At 40.9% G+C, this 18,116-nt stretch overlaps 2 protein-coding genes across 2 annotated transcripts; both read right to left on the bottom strand.

Moving 5' to 3' along the window:
- Positions 1-1,838: 1,838 nt before the first annotated feature.
- On the bottom strand, positions 1,839-4,043 carry LOC138872808 (uncharacterized). The gene is made up of 3 exons (XM_070151225.1): positions 3,557-4,043; positions 3,089-3,419; positions 1,839-2,064 (listed from the first exon to the last, which is right to left on the bottom strand). Exons 1-3 carry the CDS (start codon positions 4,041-4,043, stop codon positions 1,839-1,841), a joined length of 1,044 nt encoding a protein of 347 aa, XP_070007326.1.
- A 248-nt stretch (positions 4,044-4,291) lies between these two features.
- On the bottom strand, positions 4,292-5,035 carry LOC138872806 (uncharacterized). Its single transcript, XM_070151224.1, has one exon. It carries the CDS (start codon positions 5,033-5,035, stop codon positions 4,292-4,294), a length of 744 nt encoding a protein of 247 aa, XP_070007325.1.
- Between the last annotated feature and the right edge of the window lie 13,081 nt (positions 5,036-18,116).

Raw genomic sequence — 18,116 nt, 5'->3', positions numbered from 1 at the left:
GGGAACCCTATGATGGCATCAACTAGGGAGTGGTGACCCTATGTTGGTATCAGGTTATACTGGCATCAACTAGGGAGTGAAGACCCTATGTTGGCATCAACTAAGGAGTGGTGACCCTATGTTTGCATCAAGTTATGTTGGCATCAGGTTATGCTGGCATCAACTAGGGAGTGGAGACCCTATGTTGGCATCAACTAGGGAGTGGTGACCCTATGTTGGAATTAGGTTATGCTGGCATCAACTAGGGAGTAGAGACCTTATATTGGCATCACCTAGGGAGTGGAGAACCTATGTTGGCATCAGGTTATGATGGAATCAACTAGGGAGTGGAGATCCTATGTTAGAAAATCATCAGGTTATGCTGGCATCAATTAGGGAGTAGAAACCCTATGTTGGCATCAGGTTATGCTGGCATCAACTAGGGAGTGAAGACCCTATGTTGGAAAATCATCAGGTTATACTGGCATCAACTAGGGAGTGGAGGCCTTATGTTGGCATCAACTAGGGAGTGGAGACCCTATGCTAGCATCAGGTTATGTTGGCATCAACTAGGGAGTGAAGACCCTATGTTGGAATATCATCAGATTATACTGGCATCAACTAGAGAGTGAAGACCCTATGTTGGCATCAACTAGGGAGTGCAGACCCTATGTTGGCATCAAGTTATGCTGACATCAACTAGGGAGTGGAGACCCTATGTTGGAAAATTATCAGGTTATGCTGGTTTCAATTAGGGAGTGGAGACCCTATGTTGGCATCAACAAGGGAATGGAGACCCTATGTTGGCATCAGGTTATGTTGCCATCAACTAGGGAATGAAGACCCAATGTTGGCATCAACTAGAGAATGGAGACCCTGTGTTGACATCAAGTTATGCTAGAATCAACTAGGGAGTGGAGGCCCTATGTTGGCATCAACAAGGGAATGGAGACCCTATGTTGGCATCAGGTTATGCTGGCATCAACTAGGGAGTGGAGACCCTATGTTGGCATCAACTAGGGAGTGGAGACCCTATGTTGGAAAAGCGACTAGGGAGTGAAGACCCTATGTCTAAAATAAAATCAACTAGGGATTGGAGACCCTATGTTGAAAAAATGCAGCTAGGGATTGGAAACCCTATACTACCATGATTTTGAATTTTCTTTGTTTTCTTTCTCTTTTTTTGTTGTTTTTGTTTTGTTTTGTTTTGTTTTTTAAAAAATAATTTTCATCATCATTTCTTTTTTATTTATATATAATTCAGAGGATGAGTAAATGCGAAAAAGAATTTTGGAGAAGACTTTCCTTTTTAAAGTTATTGCTGCGAAGCTGTTTCTAGCCCTTGCGCAGTTTCTTTTTGGTTGCACCTGCTTCTTGCAAAGTTACTTTTGGATTGCACCTATTTCCTTTTTTTTCAAACAAAGAACAATTTGTCAGTTTAAAACGGTGGTTGGTTTTGTGGCCTTTGGATTGCACCTATTTCCTTTTTTTTCAAACAAAGAACAATTTGTCAGTTTAAAACGGTGGTTGGTTTTGTGGCCTTGATTATTTCAACCACTTGATCTTGTCCCTTTCAACTGCAACTGGATGCTTCCTCAATATCGATTGCATTTCTGACCCTAAAGAACCTCTGGTTTTTCCAAACTTTGCCATGACGGTTGGTCGATGGGACCCAACCTTTTCAACTTTATTTTGCCTTTATAGGCCTTTCCCTTCTGACTTGGCTTTTTTTTCTTCTCTTTTTTTTCTTTTTTTAAACTTCGGAGCATTGGGGAACTTTTGGATCCTCAAACTTTGTCGCAAATGCTAGTCGCGTAGGATTTAATCTTTTCCAACTTTATTTAGCCTTCATAGGCCTTTTATTTCTGGCTTCTTTCTTCCAACTTCAATTTCAAAGCATTTGGGGTATCTTGGCTTTTCAAACCTTTGCCAAGACGGTTGGCCACGTGGGACTCAATCTTTTCAACTTTATTTGCCTTTATAGGCACTTCAATTTGATTATCTCCTTCCAAGAGTTTTGATTTCGAAGCATCAACCATTATGACCAGTCGAAGTCGACTCGATGTACCTGCCGAGGCTGGGTGCCTTCTTGAATATTAGCTTGTGTCAAACAAAAACCCTGTAAACCAATCTTGCCTTCCTTTCTTTGTTTTAGTTTCAGAACAGAATTAGACCGAAAGGGATTCATAGAAAACAAGCAATGGAATGGACAAATGAATTTAAATGAGAGGTATCCCTTTCGGGGAAAAGAAAGAAGGACTTATTTGGAGTGTATGCAGACTTTAATGAACATGACATGCCTCTTGGATTAGATGCCTGATCATTGTAAACCATCCAACTCTCATAAATTCATCATAACTCATACCTTAAAACTGAGAAACCTTGCCAGGACTTTGTCGATGCCGATAGATGTGAGGATCCCCTTTTCGATCAGTGGCACCCTTTGCGGGTTTTCACCAGCTGTACTCTCTCATTTCTCTTCTCACCATCGCCTGATAGTGCTCTTTATGAGTTTTCACTATCAAGACTCTCTCATTTTCAATTTCTCTGATTACTATCGCCTTACGATGCCCATAAAGGTTTTCACCGATAAGACTCTCTCATTTTATATCTCTTATTTTGTTGTATCGAATCCAAATGATTGTATCTTCCAATTCTTAAACATTCTCGCCGATTGATCGGAAGGGATTGAAATGGATTTGGGTAAAAATAATTTGGATTAAATTACAACTTTGGAACTTTTCAAGCAAAACTATTGCCAAAACATTATAACATCTACCCCAGTTTCACTTTTGGGGAAATTTGAATTTTTGTTTCATGCGACTGAACCCCAAAGAGAGGCTGTCTACGTATCCTTTCGAAATCAAGTCGAACGTAGTTCAAGGAAACATTTATTTTTTGCTTTTCTTTTGTTTTGTTTTGCTTTTTTTCTTCTTTCATTTTTCATATTTTTTTAAAGCACATTCAGGTTCCAAAGAGGGTGATCAAAGAAGAGTAGCCGACTCAAAGGGTTTATAATTGGTTGATAGTGTTTGGGTAGCAAGAATGAAAGCCTTCGTCATCCCAATCAGAGAGCATTAAAATCGCGTAAAAGGGTCAAACATAATACCTTTTGACCGCATCTGCATTGACAGCTGTTTCGGGATCATTTCCTTCGATGTCTCCCAGATACAATGCTCTTTTCAGCAACAGTTTTCTTACAATGTACGGACCTTTCCAATTTGGAGAACATTTTCCTTTTGCTTCCTCATGATGTGGTATAATACGTCTCAGAACGAGTTTCCCCACTTCAAAGTTTCTAGGCTGCACTTTCTTGTCGTAAGCACGGGCCATTCTTTGTTGATACAACTGCCCATGGCAAACTGCGGCCATCCATTTTTCATTAATCATAGTTAATTGTTCTAACTGGGTCTTGACCCATTCATCATCCTTAATCTCGGCTTCAACAATGATTCAATGAGAGGGAATTTCAACTTCTACAGTTATTATGGCTTCAGTATCATAAACCAATAAATAGGGCGTGGCCCCAACTGATGTGCGCACAATTGTGTGATATCCCAATAATGCAAAAGGCAACTTTTTATGCCATTGTCTAGAACTTTGATTTTCCTGAGGATCTTCTTGATATTCTTGTTTGTAGCTTCAACAGTGCCATTAGCTTTGGGCCGATAAGGGGTAGAGTTACAATGCGTAATCTTAAATTTTTTGCATACCTCCCTCATCAAATGGCTATTCAAATTTGCAGCATTGTTTGTAATGATAGTTTTGGGAATACCAAACTGAAAAATGATGTTGGAATGCACGAATTCTACCACCGCTTTCTTAGTGATGGCTTTGAAAGTGACTGCTTCAACCCATATTGTGAAATAATCAATGGCAACCAGGATGAATCTGTGCCTATTCAAAGATTTCGTCTCGATTGTCCCAATAACATCTATACCCCAGGCAACAAATGGCCAAGGTGCTGACATATGATGTAACTCTGAAGGCAGTGCATGAATCAGGTCACCGTGTACCTTACACTGATGGCACTTGCGGACAAAACTGAAGCAATCCTTTTCCATGGTCATCCATTAATAACCTACCAGAAGGATTTTCTTTGCAAGGACATATCCATTCATGTGGGGCCCACATACTCCCGAATGCACTCGTTTATGATCTTTCAAACCTCTTGGGCATCTACGTACCTTAAAAGATTCAAATCTGGAGTTCTTTTCTACAAGACTTCTCCGCTCAAGAAGAAGCTGCTGTCGAGCCTTCTAATGGTTCTCTTTTGGTCCCCCACTATCTTGCTTGGGATATTCCTTTATTTTCAAAAACCTTTGATATCATGATACCATGGCTGGACATCTGGTTCTATTTCAACTGTATTGCAATAACTATGTCTTTTTCGAATTTGGATCTCCAACGGGTCAATATGGACATTACCCGGATATGACAATACTGCCGCCAAGGTAGCTAGCGCATCAATTAACTCATTGTGTAATCGAGAGATGTACCTGAATTCAACAGACTTGAATCGTTTGCTAATATCTTCCATATGTTGCTTGTATGGGATAATCTTAATGTCCCGAGTTTCCCATTCACCTTGAGCTTGCCAAATAATCAAGTCAGAATCTCCCATAATTAACAATTCTTCCACATCCATGTCAACTGCCATATTCATACCCATAATGCAAGCTTCATATTCACCGGTGTTGTTTGTACAGAAAAACCGAAGCCGGGCTGTGGCAGGATAGTGCTGACCAGTGGGCAAAATCAAAATTGCCCTAATCGCGACACCTTTTGTGTTTACAGCTCCGTCAAAGAACATTTTCCAAGCATTGGTGTCTTCTGGAATTACTTCAACTGAATTTACTTCCTCGTCCAGAAAGTAAGTACTCAGGGGTTGGTATTCATCATCAACCGGATTCTCAGCTGGGTGATCCACCAAGGCTTGAGCTTTCATCGCCGTGCGGGTGACATAGACATTGTCAAACTCAGTGAGCAGGATTTGCCACTTTGACAACCTTCCTGTGGGCATTGGGTTTTGAAATATGTACTTCAGAGGATCCATTGTGGTGATGAGATATGTGGTGTAGGCCAACAGGTAATGTCTAAGCTTCTGGGCGACCCAAGTTAGGCGTAACAAGTTCTTTCCAACAAAGTGTACTTGGCTTCATAACTAGTGAACTTCTTGCTCAAATAGTATATGGCTTGCTCTATTTTCCCGGTTACATCAAGTTGCCCCAGGACACAGCCGAAAGAGTTTTTCCAAAATTGTCAGGTACAAGAACAAAGGTCTCCCTAGCTTGGGTGGAGCCAACACTAGCAGATTCGACAGATATTCTTTGATTTTATCGAAAGCTTCTTAACACTCATCCATCTATCTGATTGCCACATCTTTCTTCAATAGTTTAAATATGGACTCACACGTGGTAGTTAGTTGAGCAATGAACCTGCTGATGTAATTCAATCTTCCCAGTAGACTCATGACCTCTTTCTTGGTTCTCGGAGGTGGTAAATCCTGAATAGATTTTATCTTTGTAGGATATAACTCGATACCCCTCCGGCTGACTATAAACCCCAAAAATTTCCCAGATGGAACTCCGAATGCACATTTAGCTGGATTCAACTTTAGGTCATACTTGCGCAGACGCTCAAAGAACTTTCGATACTGCACATGGTCTTCCTGTGTTCTTGATTTAATGATCACATCATCCACATACACCTCAATTTCCTGGTGCATCATGTCATGGAAGATGGCAGTCATAGCTCTCATGTAAGTTGCCCCGACGTTCTTTAAACCAAATGGCATGACCCTATAACAGTACATGCCCCAGGGTATGGTGAAAGCCGTCTTTTCTATGTCTTCTTCATCCATTAGAACCTGGTGGTACCCAGTATAACAAACCACGAAAGACTATATCTCATGTTTGGCACAATTATCGATAAGAATGTGAATATTTGGTAACGGAAAGTTGTCTTTGGGGATTGCTTTGTTCAAATCCCTATAGTCAACACATACTCGGATCTTCCCATCCTTCTTTGGTACTAGAACTACATTGGCCAACCATGTGGTGTATCAGACTACTCGGATTACACCAGCTTTTAATTGTGTGACAACCTCTTCTTTAATCTTATCGCCGATGTCTATTTTGAATTTTCATTGCTTTTGTTGGACGGGTGGACAACTGGGATAAGTTGGCAACTTATGTACCACTAAATCGACACTTAGTCCTGGAATATCACTGTAAGACCATGCAAACACGTTTTTAAATTCAAACAAAAGTTGAATCAATGCATCTCTAGTTTTTTCCTCAGCGTGAATGCTTATCATGGTTTCTCTGATCTCTTCTGAACTGTCCAAATTAACTGGCTCGTTTTAATTTAAGTTTCGCTTAGGCTTATTCTCAAATTGTTCCAATTCTTGGTTTATTTCCCTAAAAGCTTCATCTTCATCATATTATGGTTTTTGATTCATTATTTCACAGTTAAACAACGTTTTAGGATCTGGGCATGAAGTCCGCAAGCATGTCATGTTGTTTAAGTCTGCATTATTAGAACGTGATTCTCTTATGACAAGGAACAGAGTAGCCTTCCAATTTTGAAGTTTAGCATTTGGCTCCAAGTATTGCACCTCAACAGTGCTTGAGCCTTAGACCGGTTAGACCATGTGAACCTCGTACAACATTTGCCTCATTGCCCCTTAAATGTCCTCAATTTCTTCGGCCGTGAAGGCCTCTTCTTCTTATATATACCTTGGCATAACAAATGACCTGGCGAGGTGTAGGGCTGGCTGAGCCAGGACCCATCCATTTTCCTTACGTTCATCGGCCCACTTTACGCCTGCATTGGTAGCTTGAAAACCTATGCCAAAGAACTTTTTTTTACAATCAAAGTGACGGGCTCTGTGACACCTTGTAAGGATACCCCGAGCCCTTTCCTGGGCTTGTACCCATGTTTGATCATTTCACTGGCAACCATGATTGATATGTTTGATAAGCACGGTTGAGGACATGGGGTTCCTTATTCTCACTGGTCGGCGACCATAATTTAAAAGGCTTGGTAGATGATGTGTTCTCTTCCCTCTCTAGCCTCCAGGCTTGGGACTGATGGGTCCCTATAGATTGACTGTTCATCTTCTCAGTGGACAACTATTTTTTGGTTTTCATGTTCAAATTTGACCATTTGATGGAGAGTAGAGGGCACGACTCCCACGGCATGGATCCATGGTCTTCCTAAGAGAAAGTTATAGGAAGTGTCCATGTCCAGAACTTGGAATGTTACTTCAAAATCTACAATGCCAATGGTTAGCACCCGGTCAATTTCCCCTATCGTATCCTGTTTGACACCGACGAAAGCACGCACATAAACATTATTTAGTTTGATCCTTTCTGTCCCAATTTTCATCCTTTGTAATGTTGATAGAGGGCAAATGTTAACTTCAGACCCACCGTCTAACATAACCATTTTCATATAATATCCTTCACACTTGACAGTCAAGTGAAGGGCTTTGTAGTGGGCGGCTCCTTCTGGAGGCAAGTCATTTTGGCTGAAAGAGATTCGGTTGACCTCGAAAAATCGCTCTCCATTCTTTCTAACTGTTCAACCGTGGTCTCAATCGGAACGTACGCCTCATTCAACGTCTTTACAATCACTTTCTGATGTTTATTTGAGCTCATCATCAAGGACAAAAGTGAAACCTGGGAAGGTGTCTTTCTAAGTTGATCAATTACAACATACTTCAAGGTTTTCATCTTCCGAAAAAATTCCTCTGCTTCTTCAGCACTAACCGGCTTCTTGAATGGATAATGCTTATGCTTTGTTTTGTTCAATTCTTCTAGGTTTTGATACTTCCCAGATTGGTTCATTTCATTTACTTCTCCCATAACTTGCTTTCCTTTGTATGTGACCACTATCTTATTGTAGTTCCAAGGGATGGCAATGGGGTCTCTCATGGGGCTCTATTATGCGCGGCTAATGACTAAAGGCTCATCCAGCCTGGGAGGGAATTATTGGCCTCCGTGCCATATAAGCCCCTTTTGGTATATACATCTTTGGCATATTCAACATGGTTTTCCTCTGTTCAAGTCTTTTGGAAGGGCTCAACATGAGTTGTTCTTTCCTGGGGGCCCTAGGAACATAGAGAATAGTCTCTTTAGCAGGTGTTGCCCCTGCCTTTGTCTCCATCGTCTTTTCTGCATTTTGGGGAGTGGAATTTATCTTCTTCTCATCCCTGACTTATTTTTCCACCGCTTTGGGTTTCTTTTCGGAGTCAGTGATGGCGATGATAGCTTTAAATATTGGGTCAAATTCTTTGTCCTCACAGATCATCCCGACGATCGGCCCATTGTCGTGAGTCAGTAATGGGTTGTTAATTACATTAGGGACTTTCTCGTCCCTCAACACTACCCGCTTCTGTTCTATCAGATTCTCGACTGCTCTTTTAAGGGTACAACAATCTTCACTGTCATGTCCTTCCGCCCCTTAGTGATAAGCGCACCTGGTACCTGGTCGGTAAGATGGAGATTCCAAATTCTGCCTGTTTGGAGGTACAGGCTGCAATAGACCCATTTGGACTAACTTTGGGAATAGGCTGGAATAAGATTCACCAATAGGGATGAAGTTAGTCTTCCTGGGTGGTTCACGGGGGCGTGTGTTATATTGGTAATTGTTCTGTGGTGGACGAAGATTATACGGAACTTGGTGAGGATAGTTATTTCTTGGAGGTGGAGCTCTGTTTTGGTTGTAATGCTGCTGTGGCCGTGTATATGATTGGGAGTTCATTACTATATAAGAATGTGGGGCCATATGTTGCATCCTGGTGGGGGTAGTAATGCTGCGGGGTCCTGGAAGGTGGACAAAAATAATCTCGGGGTTGACGAGAGTTTCTCAAGCTTGAAGCCATCATGGTTCCTTCTTATTTTTTCTTCCGGCTTGCTAAACCTCTCGAGCCGCTCTGGATGGGTTGGGAAGTGGCTCTTAAAGCTGATTGACTTATGATGCAGCCTGTTTTCAGGCCGTTTTCTACCATTTCTCCAATTTTTATGGCCTCCGCAAATGGTTTGCCTATGACAGACGTCATGTTTTGGAAATAATCAGCCTCTTGGGCCTGTAAGAAAACATTGACCATCTCAGCCTTATCCATCGCTGGTTCTACCCTGGCTGCTTGTTTACGCCATTTAATAGCATATTCCCAGAAACTTTCCGAGGCTTTTTTTTTAAGTTGGTCAAAGAATTCCTGTCCGGGGATATATCCATGTTGTATTGAAATTGCCTTACAAAATCCCGGGCCGGGTCGTCCCATATATGCCAATGGGATATGTCTTGATCCATGTACTACTCAAACACAATTCTTATCAAGCTCTGCCCAAAATAGGCCATCCGAAGTTCTTCCTTTCCCCTCGCCCCTCTCAGCTGATTGCAATATTTTTTCAAATGGGCGATCGTGTCTCCATATACGTCATATTTCTTGAATTTTGGCATTTTAAAACCAACGGGAAAATGAACATGAGGAAACATGCACGGATCGACATACGAAACACTCTTTTGGCCACTCAGGCCTTGCATGTTCTTAAGACTTTGTTTGATGCTTTTTATCTTCTGAGCTATCTCTTCTTGATCGGGGTTCCTCACGGTTCTTTCCTGTTCTATGGTAGACTCGTGCGGTGGGTGCTGAGGGTAGGAGTTTAGGGTGACACAGGCTGTATCTAGCTGAAATTGTGGTACTTGAAAGGTGAAAGCTGATGGTTCGAATCATGGCCTGGGCATTATTGGCTGTGCCGCAATAGAGATTATTGGTGCAGTGAATACTGTAGAAGATATTCCCAAAAACGGTGCCTAGGAGCGAACCTCAGAAGGCATACCGGTGAAATTAGCTGATATGGTGGGGTACCCAAACGGTATGAATGGGTTGGTTACAAGAATAGGGATGTTGGAGGTTCCTCTTGTCCTGGGAAGTAGTTTAGGGAATCTAAGGATTGCACTATACGGTTCTATGCCATTAGACCAAGCTTCCCACATCTCTAACATACGACAATGCAATATTATGTTTTCTTCAGCAGTTGCTGATTCTGACACTAGGATGATCGATACCGGGATATCATCTGAAGGATTAATGATTGGTAGATGACTTTTGGAAGCCATAGGAATACTGCCCTTGGATCTTGTGAAATAGGGATGGGAAGCCATACTACCACAAACCAACCACCTAAAATATAGGACATGTTTAATAGCATACACAACAAACCGGTTAATTCGAGACATTTAACACATAGGGAATCACATATTGGGGGACACAATGCACCTAAATGGTTAAACATTTTTCTAAATGCTTTTGCATCGGCTGTGTGTTTCATCCCAGCTTTGTTATCTCCCTTTTTTTCAACGGATATGATCAAATCCTACGTGGATTGCCTACGTATCATGACACCGCATGAATTAGATCATTACATAGTTCAGGGGATAAGTGTGAAATAACCACACACATTTTTTCATTTCATTAACAAAGATATCTTTTTTTTTTGGCTTTTCATAACAGGGAATTGAAGTACCGACGACTATAAAGGGAAAACGATACAGACTCGAAATAAATGACACAACTTTGAACAAAATTTGGAAAAGGTAAAGTACAGACTAGAAAAAGACTGAAAACTCAAAAGTACATAAGAGCCTCTACTGGTACTCTGGGAGCCTGTGGGGAATTAGCTGGTCTTACTCGGGCCTTCACGCAATATCTTTTTGAAGACGATCCAAGTCATCCATCACCTGGTGGACAAAGGTCATCATGGAAGCGAAAAATATGGACCTAGTCATGTCTCACATTCGTGACATTTCATCACGACATAGTCAGCTATCACCTTGATCCTTGTTCTGTTAATTCCTTTTTCTTGAAGCAGACACCCAATTTGCTGTGCCCGGGCTTCAAACACTTGTGCGTCTGTGTTGTTTTGCTTTCTTCTAGTCGGAAAATTAGTGCGTAGCAATGCTCTTTTTTCTGTCTTAAAATCTTTTGTTTGCTGGACCATTTCATTTTCAATGGCAAACAAATTTTTCTTTAGAACTGTTATTTCTTTGTCGTATTTCTGTTTCAAACGGTGGGCATGTTCTTCTACTCCTTTGGCCAACTTTGTTTGAGCATCTAACAAATCCTTTTCGATCTTCATCAAGTCAGCTGCATAGTCGTGTGCCTTATTCTCAAGTTATGGATGAGTTTTTCATCTCTCTAGCTCCTTATAGGCATTTTGGCAGCGATCCTCATGTCCCGGAGTTGAGCTCGGAGCGCCTCGTTCTCTCGGGTCAATTTTCTCTTTTCACCTTCAACCACCTGCGCCTATAAGTCATTTTCAAATGCGAGGTTCTTCAACTTTTCCTCTATGGCATGGATGGTGGCTTGATATTTCTTTTCCTTTTCTCCCTAGGCCAATCGTTCTCGGACTTTATCATCAAAAGCTTGGATATGAGGCCTTTTGGCAGGCCTTTCAGGCTCGGGATCTAGCTCATCATTAATGCAACTCCTTCTCTCAAACCATATTGCATAGCTGGATCTACTTCACCTCTTGCAAGATCGGGCACTTGGGTATCCTCTTTCAAGTATCGGCAACGATTCCAGATTTGTTGGACTAAAGCCTCCGGAAGTGGGGCTTCGTGGTGTAGTTATTAACTTGGACACTCAGGTCTTCATCCTCAAGCACCACTTAATATCTTCCCAATTGCCTCAGAACCCTCTATAGTGCATACGATTGGATACTCCTTAAGCCCATCAATAGCAAATAATTCTTTGTGGATGACATGCATATGACTTCCCTCACCAGGACCCATCCTAGAGTCCACTCAATTTGATTTACCTTCAAAGTTCTCAAGTGGACAATCCAAGCTTCAGCCCCTTCCAGAGAGTTGTAATCTTTCACTCTTTCTTCATAGCTTTCAATGAAGTTGCTCTTACTTGGACTGTAGTTAATAAATTTTGGATGATGGCGAAGGTGTTCAATTAACCACATTTGTAAAAGGATATTGCAACCTTTGAAGAATGTCGCTCCCAACTTACACTGTGTTAGTGCCCGATAGATATCCAACAATATTAGTGGAGAAAGTGTGTGATCTTCCTTGGCAATTAGGACTTGCACAATTCTAGCCATACGGATATCAACTGTCCTCTTTTAATTTAGGAAGACCATGACGCCCAAAAATGCCACTATGAAGGCAAAGCGACGATGAATTTTCCAAGTATCTTTGCTTTGTTTGTTGTTCAATCCTTTTTCATGTGTTTCAAACCCCTCTGGATGCCCATACCTGGAGTACAGGAAGTAAAATGAGCAGCAACCCTCATTTACATGGTTGTTTCTTATTTGCTTACTGATGTTCATAATATCAAAGAAATGGCACACTAACATAGGCCTCGGGAATATAAGCTGTTGATTTCTTAAGTCCCTGCCGAAACCTATATACCCTGCTATTTCCTCCAAGGTGGGAGTGAGCTCAAAGTCCAAAAAATGGAAGACAATGCGGACGGGATCCCAAAAAGTCACTAAAGCCTTGATTAGATCATTTCAGGGCTTGACTTTCATGATATCCGTGAGAACACCCATATGTTCAACTACCCAATCTTACCCCTCTTTGTCCAAATCATACCACCACATTTGAAGCTGTAGTGGAGCTTGCTCTACGATATTTAATGGTGGATTCTGGACGATATTCATTCTGTACCTATGAGCGGGTAGGGTTGAGGTTGACTCTAGTTTAAAAGACAGATCAACAGACTCTTTTTGCATGAACCAGTTTTTAATTCTCAAAGAGAAATCACCTAAAGGTGGCTATTTGGTGCAACATCAACCAGAACGGTCATTTTTTCAATAGTGGCGCCTTCTTACTTTTGAATAAAGTTTTGAGGCCGAAGTAAGGCACTTTTCTGGGATAAGTGATTATTTATTGACAGACATGTCCGTTCTTAGTGAAAATAGCCCTTCGACAATGTAAGGTGTTCTAAGGCTATTCCGGCAAAAATGGTGCAAGACTTAACCGAAGTTGGGTCGGCTTTATTTTTTGACCAATGGACATACTTTATTTATTCGGTTGGAAAAAATTGGGATCGATACTGATGAGGTTTAGTTATGTATCTCACATCCAGTGAGAATCTAACCCGCGTAGTTCGGTCAATTTTGACATAATCTGAAAAAATATGATATGGACTCACTTTCATTTTTGGGACACGTTTTCTTTTTCTCTTTCAAAAAAATTTTGTCAGAGTTTTGAAGCATTTTCTAATACCGGGGTTTTCAAAATCGGGTGAATTTTCTGTCCTACCTTACTTTTGGTTTTTCTATAGATTTTTTTCTTAGACAGTCAACAAACAAGCCAAAACAAATAAATGCACACATAGCAGGTAAGATGCATCAGGATGGTCTTTTATTTCAAGTGTACCTGTCCTAGACGGACCCAACTCCTGCATTGAGTTCCCTAAGTCAAATGCACATGATGCAAACAAACGTCCTAGTAGGGATCCGACATGAAGTTATGTTATTCTAAGTTTAAATCTAGGGATGTGTTCTAGACATGGATTACCCAAGCGGACAACTTGAGCCGAGGTAGGAGCGACGTACCGAGAGCACAAAAGTCTACCCGCTCTAATGGCTGATCCATCCTCGTTCTATTTGGTACGACCTCTAATAGAAAAGTGGGCCACACGAACATATGCACCATGTTTTTAGAATACTCAGAAGGGAGGTGTAAGAAGATAGTTTAGTACAGTTCAAATAATATCAAAGCGGTAAATGAGAGGAAATTATCACATTAGGCCCACAAATACAGTAATATCAAAAGGCAAGTAAAAATCATATTAACAAGCTCGAATTCTTGAACCCCGAACCAGAGATTCTGGGTACGGTCCCCAGCAGAGTCGCCAGAGTTATCACACCTCTTTTTTCCCGAGGGGGATAGAGAGTTTTTCCAATTAAAGTGATATTAAATGAAATAGTATTATTTATTTAATTTCAGAGTCGCCACTTGGGATAATTATATGGTGTTCCAAGTCATCGGTTTATTTTATATCCCAAACCGAGAAAATTTGACTCCGTTTAAAGTCTGTGAAACCAAAAGACTGGGTAAGGAATTCTATTAACCCAGGAGAAGGTGTTAGGCATTTCCGGGTTCTGTGATTTTAGCACGGTCGCTTTAATCATACCTTGCTTAATTGAATTGTTTAATTACTCATTTTAAACCTATGTACTTTTACCTTTTTACTGTTTTTAATTGCTTGATTATTCATGGTTACAAAATTATCTTAAAACGAGTCACGCGTACGTGTACTCATTTCGTTCGGCGTATCAAGAATCATGTCACGTGTACGTGTACACAATTAATCACGCTTTATTAATTATCAAGATTGTTTTGCCCAAAGTTGCGTGAACGCATACTTCGATTTCCTTTTGGGAATCATAAATATGTCACGCGAACGTGTACACATTCACAATAATAATATCAAGACACGCCTAAAGGCATTTCTACGGATATTCATGATTTGTTTCTTTTTAAGTTTGAGATTACAAAAAATTCCAGCATTTAACTAAAATCCCAAGGTGCAATGAAGCTTAATCTTGTCCAAATCTTATTCTTATCCTAGGCTTATATCAAATTTTCCAATGCTAGTGGCCCATTTGGTTGGCCCAAATCCTTTAGCAACTAGCCTACACCTTTCTTTCCAAGACACTTCAATTTGTTATTTTCCTTTTTAGATCTAATAAATGAAAAAATATTTTTTCTATTTCTACACATGACATCATATTATTAAACTTATTCATGAAACAAAAGCCAAAAAACGTATAAGTCATGAAACAAAAGCCCCCAAAAAATGTATGAAATTATCCATGAAACAAAATCCAAAAACAAATAAACTTATCATAAACACGTTCATGGCTCAACAAAAAAGAAAAAAAACAACTTATACAGCTTCAATAGTTTCAGTCACATTCTGCTTATTTCAATAACACTCAATTATCAACAATGTATAATAGAAGAATTCCATATAAGCCAAGCATATTGTCGAATTTCAATATGTTGTATTACAAACTTAAACACCCACTTTAGTAAAAGGTGAAAATGGTACCTGGAGTGTAGAATGGCAACAAGAATGCCAAACAAAAGCCAAAAAAATGAGAAGGATTCCAGCAACACTGACCTAGCAAATCAAATTTCCAGAATTGATATATATATATATATATATATATATATATATATATATATATATATTTTTAAAATACATGGTTCTTCAACTCTTTTCGTTGTTTTTCTTGAAGTGTGTTGAAATTCTTTGTAGATCTGACTTCTAAATGTGAATTCAGAGATAGCTTTTAGAAGGTGAGATGCGCCGTTTTTGGGGGTTTTTTTGGTTAAGGGGTTGGCATCGACATTGAGTAGGAGGGTTGTTGTCACGACCCAATTCCCGAACCCGGTCGTGATGTCGCCTCTTGTGAAGACAAGGCCAGCCAGACCAAAACGGAACACCTCTTTTAAACAATTAATTATCATAAAAGGTAATAAAATATAATATAATATCCATAAATTGTGGAATTTAACGTTAATAACAGCAGAAACCATCACGACGCAACCCAAACCAGGGTGTCACAAGTCATGAGCAACTAAGAAATCCGGATACAAGTCTACTGAACGCTAAATCTGATACAATAGTTCTAAGAACATGAAAATGATAAGATGAGGGAGGCACGGGGCTGCGAACGCCAACAGCTACCTCGTAGTCTCCAAATCACTGCCTGAACTGGGAGGATCAATACTCAGGAGCAGACTCTGCGATGCTTGAATCTGCACATATAGTGCAGGGAGTAATGTGAGTACTCCGACTCAGTGAGTAATAACCATAAATAATGGCTGAAAGTATGAAAATACGTAAACGCACAAAGCAATTCCATATCAAGCAGTAAAATCACTTAAGGCAGTAAATCAGTGAAGAAATCAAATAAAATCCCTTTTAAAACAAGTAAAATAGGAAATTTTAACAAGTAAATATCAAGTAGAAATCCGCACCTCGGGCATATTATCAATCGCTCAGAACAGTATCAACCCCTCAGGCTCACTCTTAGTACAGTATCAGCCCCTCGGGCTCAGTATCAATTACTCAGAACACTATTAGCCCCTCGGGCTCACTCTCAGATCATAATGGGTACCTGCGCTCACTGTGGGTGTGCAAACTCCGGAGGGGCCCCTTACGGCCCAAGCGCTATATCAAGCCACCTCGTGGCATCATCACTCGGCACTCGGCCTCACATCACTTGGCACTCGGCCTCACATCGCTCAAGCCACCTCGTGGCACATAAAGTATCTCAGGCCCTCGGCCTCATATCACTCAGCATATCCTCACATATGGCCCTCGGCCTCACTCAGTCCGAAAATCATCACAAGCCCCTTGGGCATTAGTAAAACAGTAGTTCTCAGCCCAAAACATGATGTAGAAATATCATTTAAGTTTCAAATCTGAGTAAAAGTGGCTGAGTTTGTAAAACAGTAGATATCAACAGGACTGAGTTCAAATAATAAGTCAAGCAGTGAGGAAACAGTGATAAAAATCCCCGAAGGGTTCAAATAGTTGGCACGAAGCCCAAATATGGCAATCAGCCCAAATCATGTTGATAACAAATAAATCTCAGCCAAATACGCGGTAAAATCATCAATCGGGACGGACCAAGTCAATATCCCCAGTAGTAAAAGACCCCACGCTCATCATCCAGTGCGTGTCTCACCTCAATATAGCACTACGATGTGCAATCCGGGGTTTCAAACCCTCAGGACATCATTTACAATCATTACTCACTTCGAACCGGCTACAACTCTAGCTCGCGACGCCTTTGCCCCTCGAATCGGCCTCCACGCGCATCAAATCTATCCAAAATCAGAACAAATACGTCACAATATGCTAAGGGAACAAAACCCAAGCAAAAACAATCGAAAAATATCAAAAATCCCGAAATTTGCAAAACCCGAGCCCCGAGCCCACTTCTCGAAACTCTAAAATTTTCACATCATTAGATTACTTATCACCACACGAGCTCACTCATATCAAAAGTTCTCAAATCCAACCTCAAATGGTCCTTCAAATCCCAATTTAAAAGTTCAAAATCTCAAGCCCTAGTTCTTCTATTTTTAGCTTAGGTTCCATGAATTTCTAGGTTAATTTCACACTAGAATCACGTTTTAGGTTCAAAAATCTTACCTCCAATCGATTCTCCTTGAATCCCTCTTTATTCACCTTCAAAAAGCTCTCAAAATGCTCAGCTATGGAGGAAAAATGACACAAAATCGCAGATGAAATGTTTAATAAACTTTCTGCCCAGGTCTGACCTCCCTTCTTCGCGAATGCGGTCAACGCCTCGCGTTCGCGAAGCATAAAATTTTGTTGACCAACTTTTGCTCTACGCAAACGCATCAACCCAGTCGTGAATGCGATGCTTCTGCCTCCCATACCTTCGCGAATGCAGACGACCTTACGCGAACAAGATGAAGAAATTACTTGGATCCCAATTTACTCTATGCGATCGCGAGTTTCCTCTCGCGAACGCAATGCACAGCTTCACCACCCTTCGCGAATGCGGCACCTGCCTCGCGAACGCGAAGGCCATACCTTCACTTCCCTCAGTAGACTCTTCGCGAACGCGAGGGTCCTCCCGCGAACACGAAGAACAAATGTGTGCAACTGCTGGAACTGATTTTCTTCAGCTTCCCAAACTCCAATTTGGTCCGATTGACCACCCGAAACTCACCCGAGGCCCCCGGGACCTCAACCAAAAGCACCAACACGTCCTAAAACCTCATTCAAACTTGTTCCAATCATCAAAACACCTCAAACAACACCAAAACTATCAATTCACATCGAATTCAAGCCTAAGTTTTCTAAAAACTTCCGAAATACGCTTTCGATCAAAAATCCAACCAAACCACGTCCGAATGACCTGAAATTTTGCGCACACATCTCAAATGACATAACGAAGCTACAACAACTCTCGAAATTCCATTCCGACCCTCGAATCAAAATCTCGCCTATCAACCGGAAATCGCCAAAATACTAACTTCGCCAATTCAAGCCTAATTCTACACCGGACCTCCAAAACCAATTCCGATCACACTCCTAAGTCATAAATCACCTCCCGAAG

This window comes from Nicotiana sylvestris, chromosome 7 (assembly GCF_000393655.2).
Source record: "Nicotiana sylvestris chromosome 7, ASM39365v2, whole genome shotgun sequence".
In the NCBI taxonomy this organism is placed as follows: domain Eukaryota; kingdom Viridiplantae; phylum Streptophyta; class Magnoliopsida; order Solanales; family Solanaceae; genus Nicotiana; species Nicotiana sylvestris.
Note: the sequence above shows the minus strand (reverse complement) of the source record. Positions and strands in the feature narration are given on the sequence as shown.

What these genes read in the sequence shown, in the direction of transcription:
- LOC138872808 (XM_070151225.1), bottom strand. Translation starts at nt 4,043, where the DNA reads ATGGAAAAGGATTGCTTCAGTTTTGTCCGCAAGTGCCATCAGTGTAAG. An exon ending in TCTAGACAATGGCATAAAAA is followed by an intron (nt 3,420 to 3,556) that starts GTTGCCTTTTGC and finishes TCATTGTTGAAG; the next exon opens with CCGAGATTAAGGATGATGAA. An exon ending in AATGCAGATGCGGTCAAAAG is followed by an intron (nt 2,065 to 3,088) that starts GTATTATGTTTG and finishes ATATTCAAGAAG; the next exon opens with GCACCCAGCCTCGGCAGGTA.
- LOC138872806 (XM_070151224.1), bottom strand. Translation starts at nt 5,035, where the DNA reads ATGGATCCTCTGAAGTACATATTTCAAAACCCAATGCCCACAGGAAGG.